General features: G+C 36.2%; 1 protein-coding gene across 1 annotated transcript in view; it reads left to right on the forward strand.

Annotated features, from left to right (window-relative positions):
* Positions 1-21,497, forward strand: part of Lrp1b (LDL receptor related protein 1B) — a 1,542,993-nt gene that overhangs the window by 1,475,728 nt on the left and 45,768 nt on the right. The window contains exons 83-84 of the mRNA XM_042055373.1: positions 3,936-4,100; positions 13,266-13,427. Coding sequence (XP_041911307.1) covers positions 3,936-4,100; positions 13,266-13,427 — 327 coding nt within the window. The remainder of the gene's footprint in view (positions 1-3,935; positions 4,101-13,265; positions 13,428-21,497) is intronic.

Here is a 21,497-nt window from a genome sequence, read left to right on the forward strand (position 1 = left end):
CCTTGGATTCCACTGTGGGTTTGGGTTGCACCCAGTTTACATAATTTGCACAAATGCTGCCTAAGTCAATCACATTTTTGTATTTTTTAACATGCATGTTTTAAAAACTGAATGTGTAAACCCTAAGATATTAAAAGATGGAAAGATGAATGATGTATACCAATGAATGGTGTTTATCTGAGCAGCCATGGGCATTACAGCAGGGGTATACTTCAGCTCCTATTACTATTCAGATGACTATTAATTTTGAGGATCACTTTGAAGTTCTGATATATTTTTTGAATAAAATATGGAAGACTTTGGAGTTACATTTAAACTGAGGAATAAAGAAACTCCGAAAGGACATTGAATTAGGTTATATAGAGGATACCCTGATATAGTCACACCCTCAGGAAGAAAATTGGAGAAATGCTTTGTGAGTGGCTAGCTTTCAAAGTTTCTAACAGAGAGTTGTGGATCATGCCTGGTGTTCACACTGTCATGCTAACTCCAGTTACCAAACACATTCTGTTACTGGTACATAATGACCCCGATGCTTTGTTGATTTCCCTCCAGCTAGAGGAGTGTGTTCTCAACTGTGCTGGGGAAATTAAGTATTTTCAAATTACACCATTCTTTTGTTCTGGTGAGGTCAAGGAACTGCACCGCGTGGGAGTGTGGTATAATCATCCACCCAGAAACTGAGTTTCTTAAAGGTCAACTATCATTTCAGGTGAAAATGCCTTATCTCACTAGCCTCCCACTGACATGTCAACAAGCAATGGCTACACAGGAACTTCCTTTGTTCTCTTTCCTCTTAAGTATTTAAACTGGTCTCTCTCTGCCTTAATAGAACAATGTATTAGGAGTATAAATAAGACCTCACAGGGTAATTTTTTGGTTGTTTTGGTTTTTTTCTTTTGTTTTTTGTTTTTGTTTTTTGATGTACCTAAAATCAGTTGTGTTTTCCTGGTACTGATGTTTAGTAGAACCCCATTCCTTAACTCTTCACACGTCAGTTAGTTCTTCAATCTGCTATTGTCAAAAGATGAGCCCACAATATTTTTAAGCTTTGTATGAGAAATTGCAAACTTTTGGCAGAATATTTTACCTGTTCTTTTCTAAAGTTGATTACAATTGCTGAAGTTGGCTTCTGAGTATTAGTATTATTTAGTTATTGCTAAGTAAGGCCTTCTGTTTAAATACAGAAATATTGCTGGGCAGTAGTGGCACATGCCTTTAATCCCAGCACTCGGGAGGCAGAGGCAGTCAGATCTCTGAGAGTTCAAGGCCAGCCTGGTCTACAAGAGTTAGTTCCAGGACAGGCTTCAAAGCTACAGAGAAACCCTGTCTCAAAAAATAAATAATAAATAAATAAATACAGAAATATTAATGTTAGTTCTGGACGATTGTAACTCAAGCTCCATTTCATCAGTTTTCTGTCCCATTTTTAAATTTTTAGTTCCTAATAAATAATAATATTGTAATGATCATTCTCTATAATGCAGATTTTGGGTGTCTATATCATTCACATATTCTATCTACAGTAGGGAATTCATCTTCTTAAAGTATCTAAAATGTTTATCTCTACTGTTCTTATTCAGAATCCCTTTTAGTTTCTTTTTTCCTCCGAAGTTAGACATATTTTTGAGAAGCTATAAATTAAGCAAGCATAATTTCCACTGTCAATATTCAAACAGTTCTTAATGTCCTCATAGTAAGCACACTGTAGAGAATCTCACGTTCAGCTGAGGCTGGTAACTTAGTGAAGATGCTCAGAGGTGACTCACCCTAATTTCTTCTCTTCCTGTATCACTGGCTTCACTTCATTTCCAACATGTTTTGCTCTGTTGAAGTCATCCTTATTTTACCCAATCTGCGTAATTCAGCAACATCCTGCTTGTTGCACTGCTTTCAGTTAAAAATCTGCCAGCATATTTATCCTCAAGCTTTTGATCCTCCTCAAAGGATCCATAGCTGGGCAAAAGAGCAAAATGGAGTATTTGTTCCATTCCATCTTTGTTTCCTGTTATTCTTTCCCTCAACCTTATCCTGTCAGATACTCAATTTTTTCCTTATAGGCTCTGAATTACACGGATACACTACGCCTATATGTAAACAGAGTATGCACTTCTATTTCCTAGTCCTCCAGACCTGAACAATTACAAAGAAAATCGAATTACTCGAACCCACGACCCTGAGATTAAGAGTCTCATGTTCTACCGACTGAGCTAGCCAGGAGGCTGGGAACTGGGCAGGACGAAAAGCAGGCCTGCCCGCAGCTCATCACTACAGAGTGGCGCCTTCAGCTAGCTAGCTCTTACATGTAATATTAACCCATTTCCAATATTTTATATTTTACCACAAGGCTGGTGGCCCACTGGCAAGTTTGCAACATGTCTGTCTCTGGCTGTGGCTTCAAGGCTTCCCCCACTCTGCCTACTTTCTCCAGCACACAGCGTAGCTTTCCCCACATAGTTCTGGTTGCCCTGCCAGAGAGAGGCTCAAAGTAGTTCTTTATTAAGCAATGGTAATTATGGCATACAGAGTGGAATCCCAGACCACTTCCCCTTTTCTGTTTAAATAAAAAAGGTTTTAACTTTAACATAGTAAAATTACATATAACAAAACAAGTATCAAGCAAGATATAATATTACCTAAGTAAACAGGAGGTGCATTGCAAGCAACTTCCAAAACTCTAGAACTAACAGAGACATCTCACTGCCTGGACAGTCACCCAAAGTTCTACTGTATTGTTGAGATATCCATCTTATCTTCAGCCTACAGACCCATTGTATGTGGCAAACATTTCCATGAAGCTGGAAATTTCAAAGACAGTTCCACCTATATTGGCAGTTTGTCAGTCACTTTTTTCTGTGCCTTGCAGAGTGTCTGGCAGACTCTTTCAGGAAACAGGAACCCGGAAGGATGGTCTTAACTTTAGGAAAGTTTAACAGCCATTTTCCTGTGGGTCCTTTTTCTTTTCCTTCTCAAGCCTACGTATATTTTAAGCACATTGTAAATGTTTACAGTTGGTTTTGTTTGTTTGTTAGTTTGTTTTTGCCTGCATCAGCATATACTGTATATCTCCATCTTTTTCTGAGCACATGAATCTAATTTGCTAAACAGAATGGCTAGGATTAAAACCATGGCTTTGGCAGCTGGATCTGCCCTACTCCTTCTCTTTCTGAGTATCTAGTTTCATGGCAGAGGTACTCATGGGAGCCACATTTTTACCACAACTCTGTGGAGTTTCTAGGTTCATGCCTTTACCAAGAAGTAGCTGATGACTGCTCGTAAATACCATTTAAGTGTTTGGTAGCAAAGTTTTCTAATTTCAAGGTGCATAAATGAATTCAGCTTAATTTGTCTTGAGGTAGCAAGAAGCACTTTTTGTTTTCCTGAAGATGCCAGTATGCATTATTCCTCTGAGACAATGGCTGCAAAATATGGCCATTTATTTTTAACCCATTGACCATCAGGGCCCTGAAACTCATCAGGACTAATAACTGAGTACTTGTGTGACATTGATCCACTTAGAAAAAGTGACATTTTTTGAAATTAGTTCTGGAGTGAGGTGTTCTGCAACCTAACTTTTTTCTCTCTTCTATTTAAACGTATATAAAAATATTCTATTGAAAAGTTATTTAAAGTGTTAATTATATTGGCCTTCCTAAAGCATATTAGTAAAAAAAAAATCGATGCATCCATTATGAAATATATTACATCTAGGAACTTCTAGTTACTAATAACAAATATAAAGATAATAACAGTATTGTAAAGAAGAAAATGTAAGTCAACTGTCTGCTTTTAGTTGCTGTGTGTGCTTTCAAATTTGAAATATGCTCTATTTTGTGAAAAATTCAAATTATTATATTTAAATATATGTGTTTCTTTGGGTTACTTGAGACTAACCTGAACAAAATGCTTGTCCGTCTATTTCTTCTTATACATAGATGACTCCTGCAAACTGACTTGTGAAAATGGAGGGAGGTGCATCTTAAATGAGAAGGGGGATCTGAGGTGTCTCTGCTGGCCCAGTTACTCAGGAGGACGATGTGAAGTCAACCACTGCAGCAATTACTGTCAGAATGGAGGGACCTGCATACCATCCTCTCTAGGTAAATTCCTGACCATCTAATGTGTGCAAATCACTTGAATTTTCTTAGTGTGTAAAATATATGAGTTAAATAAAGCTTGATAATTTTGATGTAGCTTAAATCTTCATGAATTAATTTAAAAATAATTCAACAAAATCATAGACATTTATTTACTGCATCAAAGTTTAGTTTGCAAAATTAGTAATAGTAATGGACAATAAGCATATTGCTTAAACAAAGATCAAAATAACTAGCATTATCAGTGCCTTTTAATTTTCACTTCAAGGTCACATAATTACATACACTATACACATACTTTAAAAATAAAATAATTCCATATAGAATTTGAATACATATTTCATTTGAGTTAATTTTTTCCTTCCCCCTTTATTGTATGGTATCTCCCTGTGTCCTTTGTTCCAGTTTAAACTGGATATCCAGTTTTTAAGACACACTTTATTAAATAGGTTATCCTATTTAGTGCATGAGTTGTTGGTATTTTAATAAAATTATTTTTTTCATGCCTGCATTGATATACCATGGAGTTTTGATTATTTTCTATTGATAAACATATGTGTTTCTGTGAAAGTATTACATTGCTTTTATCACCATAACTATTTAGCTTAACTTGAGGAGATCAGATAATGTATCTGTGTGTGTATGTGTGTGTGTGTGTGTGTGTGTATGTATGTATGTGGTGTGTGTGTGTGTGTGTGTGTGTGTGTGTGTGTGTGTATGGTGTACTCATGTGTTTCTGTGTGAATTATCATTTTTACCTGTAGGTATTAGACCTCAACCAAATCTACTTTTCTCTGTCTTATTCCTTGAAACAGGGTCTCTTTACTGATCACAGCTTATCTTTTTGGCTATACTATCCGACAGTAAAGCTCCATAATCTACCTGTCTCCACTTTTTCAGTGCTGGTTTTATTTGCACACACTGCCATGCCATGCATTTATATGTGATGGCTGAAGAAGATCCAAACATGGGTCCTCTTGCTTGCACAGAACCCCTTGGGACCTCTTGCTTGCACTTTATCTGTTAGGGTTTGTTCCCAGCTCCATGGCTCTGAACTTTTTTTTATAGGAAAGATTTTATTTACTAATTTAATTCCCTTGCTTGTTATGGGTCTGATTAGGTTGGTTATATATTTTTATACATTGTTTACACACACATATATATACATATATATGCATTGTTTACACATAAATTTTCCCATTTCTACTAATATATCAAGTCTGTTATAACATCATGCTTTAAAATATTCAATTCTAATCTTATGTATTTTGTTGGAGTATGTTTAGAAAATTCACCTTTTGGTACTAGTTTGATAAATTTAGACCCTTTTTTTTTCTCTTGTTCAATCTTGTTCACCTTATCAGAGAACCAAATTATTATTGATTAATTCTATTTATTAATGTTTTAATATTTACTTCTTTAATTTATGCCAGTGTTTTTTATGATTTGCTTCTGTCTACAAAAATCAGTATTCTTATTCTTCTTACATATTTGTGCTTTTCTAGATATTTAAGATGCACCATTAGGTTATTTATTTCATTTCTCTTTGACTTTTTAAATGTAACTTACAACTCTCACATTTTCTTATAATTGGATAAGCCATGTCTCAGAAGCTCTGATCTCTTGTGCTCTTCATTTTGACTCTAGTAGCATCTTAATTTGTCATTAATTTCTTCAATGACTAACCATTTTTTCTTGATTTTATTGAGCTCTACATTTTTCTCTGCACCCCTTCCTTCCTATCTCCTCCCCTTCAACCCTCTCCCATGGTTCCCATGCTCTCAATTTACTCAGGAGATCTTGTTTGTTTCTACTACCCATGTAGATTAGATCCATGTATATCTCTCTTAGGCTTCTCATTATTGTCTAGGTTCTCTGGGAACTCATAGCTCAAAAGCATATTGTTCAGTCTCTAAGCAGTTATAAATATTTTAAAGTTTATATTGCAGATAGTATTTATTTGTGTTCCAAGAAATCTGATAAAATCTGTAAAAGTTATTTCCTTTATGTTTTGTTTGTCTGTTAATTTGCTTGTATGTTTGTTCATATATTAAATCTTGTTTGCTGGCCTATAATAGTCAGTTTTAGAGGTTATTTTGAGAGTCAGTGAGAAGAATGTATGCTCTTATCATTAGGGTTCAGTACTGTGGATAATGTTAGTTATAGTTGATCCATGTCTTAGCTTACCTGTGAGGTTCCTTCATTAATTTTTAATTTGAAGAACCTATATACAGATGATATTACAGGTTAAAAACACTCATGATTATTGTTCTTGAATCTATGCAGTATTTTATTTATTTGAGTATTTGTTTTATGAAACTGTTCCAGAGTGCATAAATATTTACAATAATTGCATCCTCTTGATGAATGTTCTTTTTCTTAGCCTTCCACGTTCTGCTTTGTTTCTTCTGATTAGTTTTAGTATAAAGTATAAGAATTGCTATATTAGCTTGTTTGTAGCTCATTTTTGTTTGCTAGTCTGACTTTCATTCTGGCTTTGATAATTTTGGGATATATTTCCCAGATGTATATCTTGTTAGAAACATACACACACCAAACAGATAGATAGATAGTTGGATAATACTTTTAAATTAGTTTTTACCTTTTAATTGATGAGTTAGGGCTATTTGTATTGAGTATTATAATTGAAAAATATTTGTTATTGCTTATGACTCTATAGTTTGATGTTCTATTTGGTTGGTTGTAGTTGTTTATTTCTCCTCAAAGTAATTTAAGATTTTATTTTATTTTTTTGCTATATTGGACATAATTGGCTTATATCCTGTTCTCCTTTTTTTTCCTTGTTTATGTGGACTGTATTTTAACCATCATCATATTGCCATCCTTCTGTGCATCCTAATCAGTAATTTCTCATCAGCATTGTATGTCTTGTCATACTTGATGTACTTTTTTTGAAATTATAATATTTCAATAGGTATTTTTTCTAGGTATCATAATTTGGTTGCAAATTATCTGATTTCAAAACAAGGTATATATTATTGTATATTTTTTTTCTTTTGGATTGCTGGTGCACTCTTATTTTATTTTATATTTCTCACTCTGTATGGTAGATGACATTTTTGTCTTACAGCTTTTAGTACCATTTCTTTGCTTTGTGTTGTTGACATCTAGATGTTCTCTGTTTATGTCTATTTGGGTATGATTCCCCATTTGAACATATAATTCTTTCTCTAGAACTGGGAGGTCCTTGACTATATTTTAACTGAAAATTTTGTCTAATGAATAAATTTCATCTCAGCTCCTTCTTTATTTTTAAACTATGAATTCTTATGTTTGATCTCTTGAATATACATCTGACCTCTTAAAAGTGTGAATTATATTCATTGCTTTTTCTTATATGTATAATACTGTTTCACACTTAGGCTTTATTTCTGACATTTGTTCTTCAGTTTTTTATGCCTTTTGATGAGAAAAGTGTCAATTTCCAGGTTTTTTTGTTTTCCTAAATTGAGTCTCACATGAGGTTTGTAGATGGCAGCACTAGGTCCATCTTTGTAGCTATGCTGTATTCTGTCTTGAGTGGAGTGACAGGGTTCTATTTTTGTCATCACTTGCTTTGATGTTTCTGAGAGTGGAGTTCAGAAAGTATTATAACCTAGTAATAGTCATTTTGAGAAGTGCCTACTTTCTTCCACTTTATGGGCTCCCTTTGTAATCCCACTTCTGCTCAGATTCCCAGTCTTTCTCTTGTACCCTGTCATCGCTGCTGCACACTGAATTGTTCAGACTTGAGTGCACTAATGTCATGCTGCTCCGTGCTGGTCTATGCTACTGAAAAGCTGCTACATTTTAAGGATTGGAAATGTTTAATTCCAAAATATGTGGATTTCTTTTCACTATACAAATAATATCCTTAAAAATCAAAACCAATTGTTCTTTAAATTAAATAAACTACAGCATAACATTTCCCTGAATGTGCTTGGCCATCTAAAATTACAACTGTTCTGTAGGAATTGTAAAATCTATGACAGTATAATTTTCAAATATAAGAATACAGTTAACATGTTAGGATATACTTGATATGTCACTAATTTATAAAATAGACTTCTTTGCAAAACTGTTTACTAGTTGTAAGTAAATATATTTTACCTATGAATATTATATTTACAAAATATTGGTGTTATAGATTGAAAACAATGTAAATTTTTGAAGCAAATTCTAATGGTTAACTCATGCATTTATCTTTGTTGATTTATTTATAGTAATGCCTTCAGGTGGTTCCTATGTGGAGAGTATATAAGTAGGGTTTGGGTCAAACTTAAATATAATATGACAGTTTTATATAACAATAATAATTAAAGAGAAGAAATATTAGTAATCAAAGGAAAATAACTGATAGTTGTTAAAGTTTTTAAGTAGGATGCATTTTTCTCATTCCTTATTTTATCTAAAATATGTATTACTTTAATGAAATATATGACCTATATTCATGTAGTGAAATACTACAAAATTAAATATTTTTAATTTATTAACTCAAAAAGGATATACTTGTATTAGGAGGAGCAGGCTGCTTGTCGTTCCAGCCGCGTGGCTAGCTTACACCCAAAATAACCACACAGAAATTGTATTAATTAAATCACTGCCTGGCCCATCATCTCTAGCCTCTTATTGGCTACCTCTCACATCTTGATTTAACCCATTTTTAATAGTCTGTATATCACCATGAGGTCATGGCTTACCGGGAAAGATTCTAACCAGCATCCATCTCAGGCAGGAGAACCATGGAGTCTGCCACTCTGCTCCTTTTCCCAGCATTCAGTTCTGTATACTCTGCCTCCCTAGGTTCTGTCCTATCAACTAGGCCAAGGCAGTTTCTTTATTCAACTAATGAAAGCAACACATAAATAGAAGGACCTCATACACCGTATACTACTAGTTCATTTCTATATCTGTTCATAGAATGATGAGTTTAAGATAAAACTTGCCTTGAGAAATAAATGGAAATTAGGATAAGGCACAGTATTAGTCAATTATTCTTTCATATGAAAACAGAGGATAGTTTATGAAACTCTTTACCTACTATGGGTATATCATATTTATGGAATTAGCAGCTGTATTGGCATTTAGTATTATTTTCAAGACTATTTGTTCCTTAAGGTAGAATTTTTATTGTTTGTTTATTTCCATATTTTCACGGGTGTGTCTGTTAGTTAGATATGTAGCATTACATGAAAGTCAACCAGGGTATGGACAAAATTGATTTAATGGAATAAAGCAAAAGGAATTATAAATTTAGATAAAATCCAAATACTACTAATACTGAAATTAGTTTTTAGGTTTGTAGAGCTTAAAACTGGATAAAAAGTAACAGTGCTTATTAAAAATGACCAAAATGAATGTGAATATTAAGCAGTGAGATACAGTTTGAATTGTAAAATTGAAATGAAAAGGACTCTAGAGAGGAGAATGCTAGAAAATAGATTCTATGAAGGCAGAAATGAGAAAATCAGGGAGAGCATTAAGTGAGGAGGGTTTATGACATTAGCACAAAAGAGTGCATGGTAAGATAAATAGCAACATTGGGGTACTTGAGAAAGCCATGAGAAACGTGCAATCTTAGAATTAGAATGCTTTAGTTTAATTGGACTCACTCTGCACAGGGAATAGTGCTCTCCAAAAAGCCATATTCTATCGAACAAAAATCACAGCTTTGAGTTGTTGGTTTGAGAGTCCTGGAGAACCTCAGTATGATGCAAGCTCTTGCAATTGCTCTTGGTTGCATGTCAGATAGCACTCCATGGCTTATGGAGGTTTGTTTTTATCAAAAAGAAATCTTTTCTTCAAGGGAAGAAAAGGTAATTTTTTTCTGAAAATAACTGAATTAGAATCTAAGTGTTGTACGGCTTTTGGTACCTGGAGACAGCTTGGACACCTGCTCTTATTTTAAAACATCCATGTTATATAAGAAAGCTCCGAAAACATGTTTTTCCTTCTCTGAGTGACTTTCATGGAGGGATTACTCTGCACATGTGTGGATCACCTGCTTCTTTCAAACCTGTGTCATTTGCTTCTTTCATTATTTTAAACATATTTATTTAATATTCATGGCTACAGAAAATACGTTTGATATAATTCACTCCCCTTCAATTCCTCTGCTCCTCCCTTCCATCGCTCTTCTTTCACAACATATTGTCATGTGCTCTCTGTGTCTTTGAACTGCTGCCGGGCTGTTCCTAGGTGTGGGATCATCTACATGAGTGTGGGTAGCCTCTGAGAGTTTGCCTCCATGAAGGAAACTACTCCTGTTTGAAGCAGTCATCAGATATCAAGGGATTCTCAGATGGGGCAGAGCTGCAGAAATCCATGCTGGGAATTTGACTAGCTTAACCTTCTAGATATGAATATAAACATTATACATGTGGTCTCAGTTGTGGGTTCATATGTGCAATCACACTTTTCATAACTGACGAATGTTATTTCATCAGAAACACATACTCTCCTATACTTAGAGTGTCTTCTATAATCATCTGAGTCTTGAGAGGAGGATAGTAGTTTCAACGTCCCATTTAAAACTGAACACCCCGTAGTGTGTTGTTCACTGCATGTTGATCAGTTATGGGTCTCCCTGTTAATCACTACTGCAAAAACAAAAGGCTTCTCTGTTTAGAGTTGAGCTAATCTATAGAAATAAAGATAAAAACTCAGGGGACAGCTTATTACTTTGCACATTTAACAAAATAATAGCTCTTGGTTCTGTTTTCCACTAAAGCCTATAACCTAGGCTCTAATGTTTTTGGCCCAGTTATTGGACCAAATCTGGTTTCCATCTTGTGTGGAGTAGGTTTAAATGGAATCAGAAAGTGGCCGATTGTTCCCATAACTTCAGGCCACTATTGTCATTTTTTTAAGCATGTGTATCTTTTGCCAGGTTAGTTATTATTGTTCTCCATATTCACAGCTGGGTAATACTACTGAAGATTCCATAGGCCTCATAGTATATGTAGTTCCTTCCTGCACTTTGAAAACTAACCAGTATAAATTAAGCTTCAAAGTCAGTACTTACTGGATTTCTCCTTGTCAAATATCACAAACATATGGGGGCCACAGCAATACAGGCTTGCTCTCAAGTTCTAAAGGGAAACCAAGAGAAATGACTATAGCCTGTAATATTTGGGGAAATGCTGTCTAGAAGATCAAAAAAAATTAAGACAATTAAATAAAAATTCACTATCTTTAGTATTTGTATTGGATTTCTTATGTCCCCTATTGCTCTCACGCACTTTAGCTTTTGTACTTTGTCCCCTGCTGCTCCTAGGCTGTTTCTCAGTTGCATTGCTCTTGGCATGAGTTATTTCTTTTTAAGCCATGCATGAACTCATGGAAAACAATGAAATAATTCATTTTCTGACATGCGTTTGTTTTCTGTAGTTGCCGTATTGGAACCTCATCAGTTTCTCCACTTAACACCTCGATTTGTTTTCTTTTTCTGTCTTTATTTTCACACTAATTTGCCAGATGAAATATTTTCTTTTCATATCAACAGTCAATAGAGAAAAAAAAGTTTGCTACCACTGTAAAGAGCCCTTCTGCTATTATTCAGTAAATCATTTTTGGAAACAAAAAAAAATCATTAACTGGCTCAGCTATAATAATATATAGCCCTCATCCCTTTTTTTGTAACATTGATAGATATTCATCTACCACCAGACAGCATTTATAAATACTTTATTTTAAAGTGGTGCTATTCACTATAAAAAATAAGCATGACTTTCTTTATCTGCACAGAATTTCCAGTATTTTCTTGGTGTTTTTTTAAAAGATGGAACATTCTTTCCAACTACTTAACACATTGTAGAAGTTTATTCATTCTTTAATATTTTATTCCTTCCAAATACTTCTTTAAATATTGGCCACTTTCTTGAGAGTTTGCCTCTGGAAGCAACTTATTCTTACTCTTTCTGCAGCCACTGACCTCTGGTAGTTTCTCTCTAGGGGTGGAATATGTAAAATTCCATATTCATACTGTAATCCACAGATCTTGTCATCATATTGCCCTTGATCCAGGAGCATATTGTTGAGAACTCCTAGATGCATTTTCCTTGAAATTCCACAATACCGAAAGTAATAAAACCATGAAAACTATGTGTCACCCTTCGAATAGAATCTATTACAATATAGAAAACAATTGGCTCATTATCATATTTAAAGCCTTAATAAGCCTTATTTCATGTACTTCTCAGAGATTTGTTTTTGCCCAGAGATTATCAATGATGAATTCTCTGATGGTACAGACATCCTTTATTCTGTCAGAAGAGTGGTTTGTGAGCCCTGCTTGAGCCCTGTGACTGAACCCCTTGTTGCCATTTATACTTGTGTGTTTATATCCATGTGTCTTCCACAGAAGCTTTCCTTCTCTGTGTGTCTGCCACTGCAGTTCATGCTTACTGACAGACAAGGCAGAGACGTACTACTTCTTTATGCAACATGGAAAGCATACAGGAATGTTTGCTATGATGATAAATTATTTTCCAACAAAAGAATGAGGGAAAATATGCAAGGATGATCCAGGGAATGTTCTGCTATGTGATACTCACATTAAACTGCTAAATCATTCATTATTTAGTAGGCTACCAGTAATTTGTTTAACAAGTAAAAATATCAAGTTTAGACAAATTATAACCCAGTGGATACATATGTCCCAGTGGATGCATAATGTTTAGTACTAAACATTAGTGTGTATATTTGAGTTAAATAAAATACTTTATTAGTAGAGGTAACCATTATCCATATTTCTTTTTTAAACTCATTAAAACATCTTCCTGAAGCATGTGTCTGCTGATCCTTTTTGCACAGTCAGCACTGGTGGCACGTAGCAACAAATTATGATTATTTGAATTTTATAACACAAATAACATCTCTGACACACTACATGAGTTGAGAAAAAATAATTGAAAATTAATGAAACACATGAGAAAAAAATGAACAGTGTACAGTACAGGTATTCATAAACAATCCATGATCTGACCCCACTGAATATCAGATATGTTAAGTTTATGCTTCCTTGGATGTGCAGGCTGACTGAGATTGAAAGGTTCTTGGTATAATAAAGTCACAGTACAAATTGTACACAGACCTTTCCCGTGAACTTGGTGTCCTACTTTCTATCTACTGACTGACAGCATGTTTTTGTCTGTTTTGTTCCAATAGGAAGGCCCACCTGTATCTGCGCCCTGGGCTTTACAGGGCCCAGCTGTGGCAAGCCAGTCTGTGAAGATTCTTGTCACAATGGCGGGAGCTGTGTGGTGACTGCAGGGAACCAGCCTTACTGCCACTGCCATGCAGACTACACTGGAGACAGATGCCAGTACTGTAAGTTCAGTGTCCCCCCTCAGCTGGCCAGCAGCATGTTTCAATGTTTGCATTAAGTACTACCTTGGTTCACACCTGGGCTCTCTGCTCTGCTCTCATCATTTTAGCCACAAACCTTTTTTTTTTTTTTTCTGTTCATACTCCTGTTACTTAAACTCCAATAAGTTTTACATTTTCTCTCTCCTATTCTAAGAAATATTTTCGTATTTTTGTTTTCTTTCCCAGGTTATGTTCAAAGGCCCATTATTATCACCATTCCCATATTTGCATACTCTGAACTCCCTACTTCTGTCTTCTCCTGGCAACCTGTAAGGATCATCATCTTTTCCCAACCCCCACCTCTCTAGGGTGGCACAAAGGGCTGCAGATAGAGAAAATCCAGAGGTGGTCCTGCTTGTCTCAACATCAGCTGCCTGGACAGAACCAGAATTCCTGTCTCCAGCTTCCTAGACATTTCTCTCTCTAGCCAAGTCTCTCTGAAAAAAGACAAAACCCCAAACTTCCCTTGCCAGCATCTATTAGTCACAACTTTATTTCCCTGTGTTCATCTTCTCTTTTATCTGGTAGCAGCATTCTTTCAAAATATCTTTCTTGTCATATTCCTCTGTCTCTGTTTCTCCATTGACTTCACTTCTGCCAAGTTTCTGTCTTGAACCGTGGAAACAGCTCTTAGGAGACTCAAGTTGATGATTTTGCTATGCCCAGTGGTCAAGTCTCAATTCCTTTTACAATAGCTTTCACGAATTTATTGACCTCTTTTTCTAAAGACACATTCTTCCCTCATCTTAATAGGCAGTATTTTTGTCTCTTCCCATTTATATTTTGTTGCATCTTTGCTTATGAAGACCACTCCAATTAACTATGGCTTTCTTGCTTGTTGAAGGTAAAATGTTTAACTCCAGTGCAAACACTGTTCTGACTGAAAGTACTACACTCATCTCCACTTCCTCTATTTCCAAATATTAATGATTCTTATTCAACTTCTCACAATTCACAATAAACCCAGTGACTTCTCAAAATAATGTTTTTAAAACACCATTTTTTTATTCTGAATACATAGTATTTAAATTTTTTGATTGCTTCATGTTTCATATGTACAAATAAATTAGCCAACAAATATCTAGATGACTTTACATAACTTCTCTGCAGGGTTTTCTTTCCTTTTTTGGTTTTGCTGAATACATAGTATTTAAATATTTTTGATTGTTTCATGTTTCGTATGTACAAATAAATTTGCCAACAAATATCTAGATGACTTTACATAAATTCTCTGCAGGGTTTTCTTTTCTTTTTTGGTTTTTCGAGAAAGGGTTTCTCTGTAGCTTTGGAACCCATCCTAGAACTGGCTGTTGTAGATCAGGCTGGCCTCAAACGCAGAGATCCACCTGCCTCTGCCTCCCAAGTGCTAGAATTAAAGGCGTGCACCACCACCATCCAGCAATCTGAAGGGCTTTCACAGACATAAATGATGACTCTAAATCTATATATCTGGATGAATCCTTACTCTAAGTTTCAGGTCTTGTTTTCAATTTTTTGGGACAACTAATCTTATCTCTCAGGTAACCTGACATTCCTCATCTTTAATTCTCACATCTTTCCTTTGTCTTTAGCAAGAAACATTCATTACTCAGCCCAAAACCTTGAAATCTTTGTTGGCGCCTCAGAGACTTTCATATCCTGTCTTTACCTTTAAAGCACACCCAGAATGTGGGCCCTGCTCATTGACTCTATTCTCACTCAACCATTCAAGCTGCTAGGACCAGGTTTTCTGTTGTATTACTAAACAATATTCTTACTTCTCTTCTTTGCCACTGGTGTATATTACCAAATAACAGTCACATTTGTATATGATTCTCTTTGTTCTACAGTGTAAACAGAGGCAGAGCATTGCTTTTGTCCTACAGCTTCTGGGTTCCAAATAATCACACAAATGTATATATTAATTACAGAATGTTTGGCGAATAACTCAGGCTTAACACTAACTAGCTCTTATAATCAATAAACTCATTTCTGCTAATCTACATTTTGTCACGTGGTTTTGTGACTTTTCCTGTTCTCTGGCACATCTTGCTTCCCTGGTAATTCACTGACATCTCTGACTCTCCCCTTTGTTCTTCCCTGTATCTCCATTTGGCTTTTCAGCCTGGCTTTATTCTGCCTTGCTATAGGCCAAAAGAGCTTTATTATTAACTAATGGGGATAATACACATTCACTGTGTGCAAACAGATCATCCCACAGGACGAAAGTGTACTAGGTATTATTATTTTTTTAATAATGATTTCAAGAATACAGCACTAATGCAGTCCACAGGGTCTTTTGAGTGGCACTCATGTATCTGTTTTAAGTTAGAGGCCTGATCAGAACCAGACAATCAGCTTTCAGGACTCAACCCTTAGATTTACTTAATGTTTACCAAAGTATACCTCACTCTGGCCAAAGAAGGAGGCACAGAACCAAGCTGCCTAAGCTACTTTACTTCATGTAATTATCCATCCTCATGTATTACAGTGGGACTGTATGTGCAGCAGTAAGGAAGCGGTTAACAATTGCTCTCCATTTCCTTCCTAAAAGTTCCTTTCTTCTCCTATATAGATGTCACTACAGTAGGCCTACTGTCATTTAACTATTGGATGTCCCAGGACAGCAATCACACAAAAGTACAATCCAATTACGCTCATGTAATCTCATCTATATCCTCACTACCCCATCCCCCTCCCATCAAGCACAGCAGTGGATGCCAATGTAACTGCTTCCTCTGAAAGCACTAATTTCTTTTTGTCTGTTTTGCTCAACAATTCTTAAAATTTTTAATGACTTCTAGGAAATGAAGGGAAATTCCAACTGCTGTCTCTCACAAGGTGCCGAGTTTATAACTCGCTCTTTACTCTCGTAGGGCCACAGCCATGACTATCCTCCCTCTAAACGCAACTTCTCTGGCATTGAGCCTATATCCAGAGCTTGCTAGTGAGCTTTTCAAGTCATTCACTTCTTCTTTAGTTTGAACTGACATCTGCCTCTTTCAACTCTGTTTTTATGTCTCCTTTCTTTGTTCACTCTGTTATTTTGTTTATTGTATCTTTTTCAGATGTGAAGCTTTTTTTGAAATTCAGCCTTGCAGCAACAGCTGATAAACAAACAAATAGTAATTTTAAATAGTAATTTAGTAAATGAAAGTGGACTGAAAAAGTTAATTAGACAATCAACATATTACATGAAAAATGTCTGTTCTATATGTGGTTAATCCATAGTTGTTATGTATGTCTGTATGGTGTTCTTGATATTTTGTTTTAAAGTATCTTGTATATTCCAAACTGACCCAAACTCATATATTTAATCACAACTGACCTTGAAGGTATTATAGAATTTTAATCCTCCATGCTATTTTCAGAATGCTCAGACTATAGGCATGTCCCACCACACTCCATTTGAGTTCAGTTTTTAAGATCTCTTCTTTATTCATTACCTTATACCAATTGATGCATTATACTCTATAAGAATTTTTTGTTTTAAATCAAATAATCAGAATTCTTGATTCTTTTTGAACTGCCTTAAAAATGCTATATAGCCATCATTACAGAATTTTGCATTCTTCCAAAGAATAAATTCAGTTAGCTTGCATCTTAATTGACAACTTAATAGAATCACAGTGTGTGGCAGCCCGCTGCTTTACCAGGCTGTGCTATGATTTTATCCTTACTATTAGCAGTCAGAGTGCTTCCCGCCTTTTACTGCAAAACACTTATTTAAATTAACCAATTAATCCTCAGACAGAGGTTAAATAAGTTGCCCAGGGTCCTGAAGCAGGCAGAATTAGACCCCAGGAGTTGTTGATCAAGATGTCAGCTAACATCCCTGAGAACATTGATGCTGTTCTCAGGCTTTGCCATTAAAATGACAAATTCAGCCTCCAAGGAAGTGTAATAGATTCGGAACCCATCAGTGTGAGTCAGCAAAGTTCAGCAAAAAAATACTGTTTTGTCAAAAGTGTATCTGGCATATCCAACACTCCCGCCAGTAAATAAAGGAATGACACAATGGCTCATTATGGAACCTAATTATAGGCTATTAGTGGGAGGTAAAACATCACTTCTTAGTTGTGCTGCGTTAAAACGTCTCACACCTTCAGCAGCAAGGTACATTTCAGAGGACGGAATGCAAATTAATTGTAGCAGTAATAAATTTGGGAAAATATAAAGTAAGAAAGCTAAAATGTGACGCTCTTTAAGTTATTTGCTTAAGAATAGATAGAGCTGGATTTTCATATATGTCTAGAGCCAGGATTCCCACTATCCATCCAAGCAAATAAGCATAGCATTGTGCATGTGAATCGAGCTGTTGTTTGTGAAGTCAACACTGTCTGAGGTTATTGTTAATTAAAGGACAGTAGCACTAGGGCAGAGCAGTCCATTAAGCCAGCTACTCTCGATGACATTCGAAGAGCATGTGCGTGGCTCCTTCCGACACATTATCAGGGCAGACACGAATTGCTGTGTCTCTGAGGCTGAAACAACCACTCAACTTTCAAAGGCTAAGATTTCCAAGCAAAAGCAGTTTAGATTGAAACAGCACTGAAAGACCTAAAAATAAGGCAAAGATATAATATTTTTTTGATGTTAGAAGGATAGTTTTAAAGTAATTTTTGAACAATATCTGAGTTGTGGACATGACTCTGTTGTGTTGCTGTAATCAGATTATGTTTAGCACTGTTCTTCAATGAAGTACTGGACTGTAGTCAGCGGATAAGTTCACGTGGTGACCCCCTAATGTTAGACTGTGTAAAAAGTTGTGTCAGCTTTTTCCTACCACCAGGTAAGAATCTGTTGTGGTGTTCAGGAAAGGAAATAAGATGCCATGGAAGAGGTTCATGAAACAAGGGGCCGCGCTAACACTGCTCACAGAAAGAGCCCAAGATCCATTGTAAAGCTTTCTTCCCACAAGCGATATCTGAGGGGGCCTGAAGAGAACGTCGTCAGATGAAAGGGAACAAGAAGGGCAGCATATGAGGAAGAAAGGAGGTGAAATCCTGTGGAGGACTGTGGGGAAGTGACATTTGCAGAGTGTTTGGTGCAGTAATCACACCCTTACATGCCAAGGCATTACGAGACATGAAACTTCTGTCAGTGCCCATAGTACCTTTGAGATGAATATTATCAGTATATTTCCCAAGTCTCCAAACTTAGATTCAGGGATTTTTTTTCCTTATATTCTTTATTAGAGAGTGTAAGATCTGAAAATTGTATGACTCCCAAATCAGGCTTCATTTTATACAGTATCCCGCCATCTGATGCTCTGTCCACACAGTGGCATACAGTAACCCGGTCTTCCAAACTTCTACTTTGATAAAATATAGGGTTTTCAAATTTGAGTTATTAAGCTGAAAGTAAATCTAAATAGAGAGAGACCTAAAACAACCAGAAAAAAGTAAAAGAATATTTTTAGCTGTCACCTATTATTACAAAGACGAATGGAAACTGAGACCATAACTGGAACACCATTGACCAGGAAGTGGAACGGCGCTACAGTCACGAAGAACTTCCATGTTTGTCACGTTTTGAGGTTCTTCACAGCAGTCAGGGTTGCAGTGGTATAAGTTCTTGAGCACAGTCTACCGGGTGTCTTGAAATCCTTTTCCTCTCTTTTATTATTATTATTATTATTATTATTATTATTAAAATTTTCCGCCTCATCCCCACCTCCCATTTCCCTCCCGCTCCCTTCAATTCCCTCCCCCTCCCTCTCTAGTCCAAGGAGCAGTCAGGGTTCTCTGCCCTGTGGGAAGTCCAAGGTCCTCCCCCCTCCATCCGGGTCCAGGAAGGTGTGCATCTAAACAGACTAGGCTCCCCCCAAAGCCAGTACATGCAGTAGAATCAAAACCCAGTGCCATTGTCCTCGGCTTCTCAGTCAGCCCTCGTTGTTCTCCACAATCAGAGAGCCCGGTTTGATCCCATACGTTTTCAGTAGAGCTGGCCTTGGTGAGCTCCCATTAGACCAGCCCCACCGTCTCAGTGGGTGGGTGCACTCCTCGAGGTCCTTTTTCTCTTGATGAGAAGAAAGCAACACCTTCATTTACTCATGCTCTGGATTCAGTCTGCATTAGCAAACATGTCCTTGGAGTCCTCTTTCTAACTTTCAAACATAGCCATTGCTTCCATGGCAATCCTTGCTCCAGCTGTCTATGCCCTTTCTTCTTTACTTGGGGTTTATCTATGCTGTTGGTTGGCTGTCTAATTCGGTACCTTGTCTTTCTAGCTTTCCATTGTCCTGGGAACTTGGTACTTCTGTTTTTCAATTGTATTGTCAGTATTCATATTCTTGACTGCCCCACTAGAAGTGACATCTAGCCTTGGGGGGTTGTCCTGTTGGATCAGCTCTGATAGAGCATCAGTGGCTGGAATCTGAATGAGTGTGCACAGAGATGGTGTCTCTAACTTTTATGAGTAGAAAAAGATCAGGTCCCTTGAAACATCTGTGAGTTTGTACACAGGTGGTTCCCTCAGTGTTCGTGAGCATGCACAAAGCTGGTGCTTGGAGCACGTGTGGATACTTGTAGAACACCAACAAAGCTAATATTCCTGTGTCCAGCCTGCTGGGAGCAGGTATTTTCTGTGTTCTGGTAAAATTTCACTTCAAGGAAGAGCAAAGCTCTAGGAAAAATTTCCACGCAAGTTCTTTAAGATTCACGTCTTTCTTAAAGAGGTGCTCTCTCTCCCCTCAGCATTGCTGCCTGCCACTTTTCACAGTAAGATCCACAAAATTAAGTACTGTATAACATCAGGTCAGTAGTTCTTAACATCCTAACACAACTGCCTTTTAATCCAGTTCCCCATATTGTAATGGTCCCCAAACATTAAATTATTTTCACTGCTGCTCTAAGTTTGTTACCACTATGAAAAATAATGTAAATATTTGATGTGCAACACCTGTGAAGGAGTCCTTCAACCTCCCTCTCCACGCCATTTCTACTGCACAGGGTTCATGAACCACATCTTGAGAACCATTGCCCTGAGTGTTCTTGTGTGTGCCATTTGCGAAAGAATAAATTAAACTGGCATGGTCACTTCAGAAGAGAGTTTTGCAAACTCCTTAAAATTAAATATGTTCTTTGTGGGAAATTTATTCTACAAGTTAAATATCAGAACAAATCTATGGACAAAAAGAAATCCACATCCCACAGACAGTATGCTCTAATTTTTTATCTTGAAAGAAAAAATATTGTAGCCAGGAGGTATTTGTGCATGCCTTTAATCCCAGCACTCGGGAGCCAGAGGCAGGCAGATCTCTGTGATATTGAGGCCAGCCTGGCCTACAAGAGCTAGTTCCAGGACAGGTTCCAAAGCTACAGAGAAACCCTGTCTTGAAATACAAAAACAAAAACAAAAAACGAAAAGGTAAAGACTAAGATTCAAATTAAAGGTTATAAATATTTATATGATTTTTAGTTACTCCTAATAAAGAACGATGACGGAAGGGTCAGCTAATGGAACTGTAGTCTTAGTACTTTTATATTAGATCACTTAAAAGATTCTCAGGGTTACAAAAATAGAGTTAAATATGATTGAGATTAATAGAAAGACTAAAATCATGGGAATATTTTAGTATAATGTTGTTTACTTATTAAGAACATAAAAATAAGAAGGAAATATTTCAGTATGTATTTACATAAAGTAATTTAAGGAAACAACAGGCAACTACTTCCAAAACAGAGTAAGTTGTATGCGAGTTAAGACACATACTTTAATTATTAAAAAAAATTATTTAATTAGTATATAATAAAAACACATAGGAGGTTGAGTATATAGCACAGACGGCAGAGTTTTGCCTAGAATATGAAAGACATTTCCATCATCCAAGCACTCAGGGAGAAGATACAAGAGGATCAACAACTTAAGGCTATCCTTAGGTGTATAGCCAATTCAAGACCAGTTTGTACTACATGAAACATGTCTTAATCAACCAAAATTACAAGGGTTATGATAAATGTCTTGACAATGACATATTTTCATAACCAGACTTTCAAAAGAGCTTTCTATAAGTGGACATTCAAAGAGAATACCTCTTTCATATTAAAG

Source organism: Arvicola amphibius, chromosome 7, assembly GCF_903992535.2.
Source record: "Arvicola amphibius chromosome 7, mArvAmp1.2, whole genome shotgun sequence".
Taxonomy (NCBI): domain Eukaryota; kingdom Metazoa; phylum Chordata; class Mammalia; order Rodentia; family Cricetidae; genus Arvicola; species Arvicola amphibius.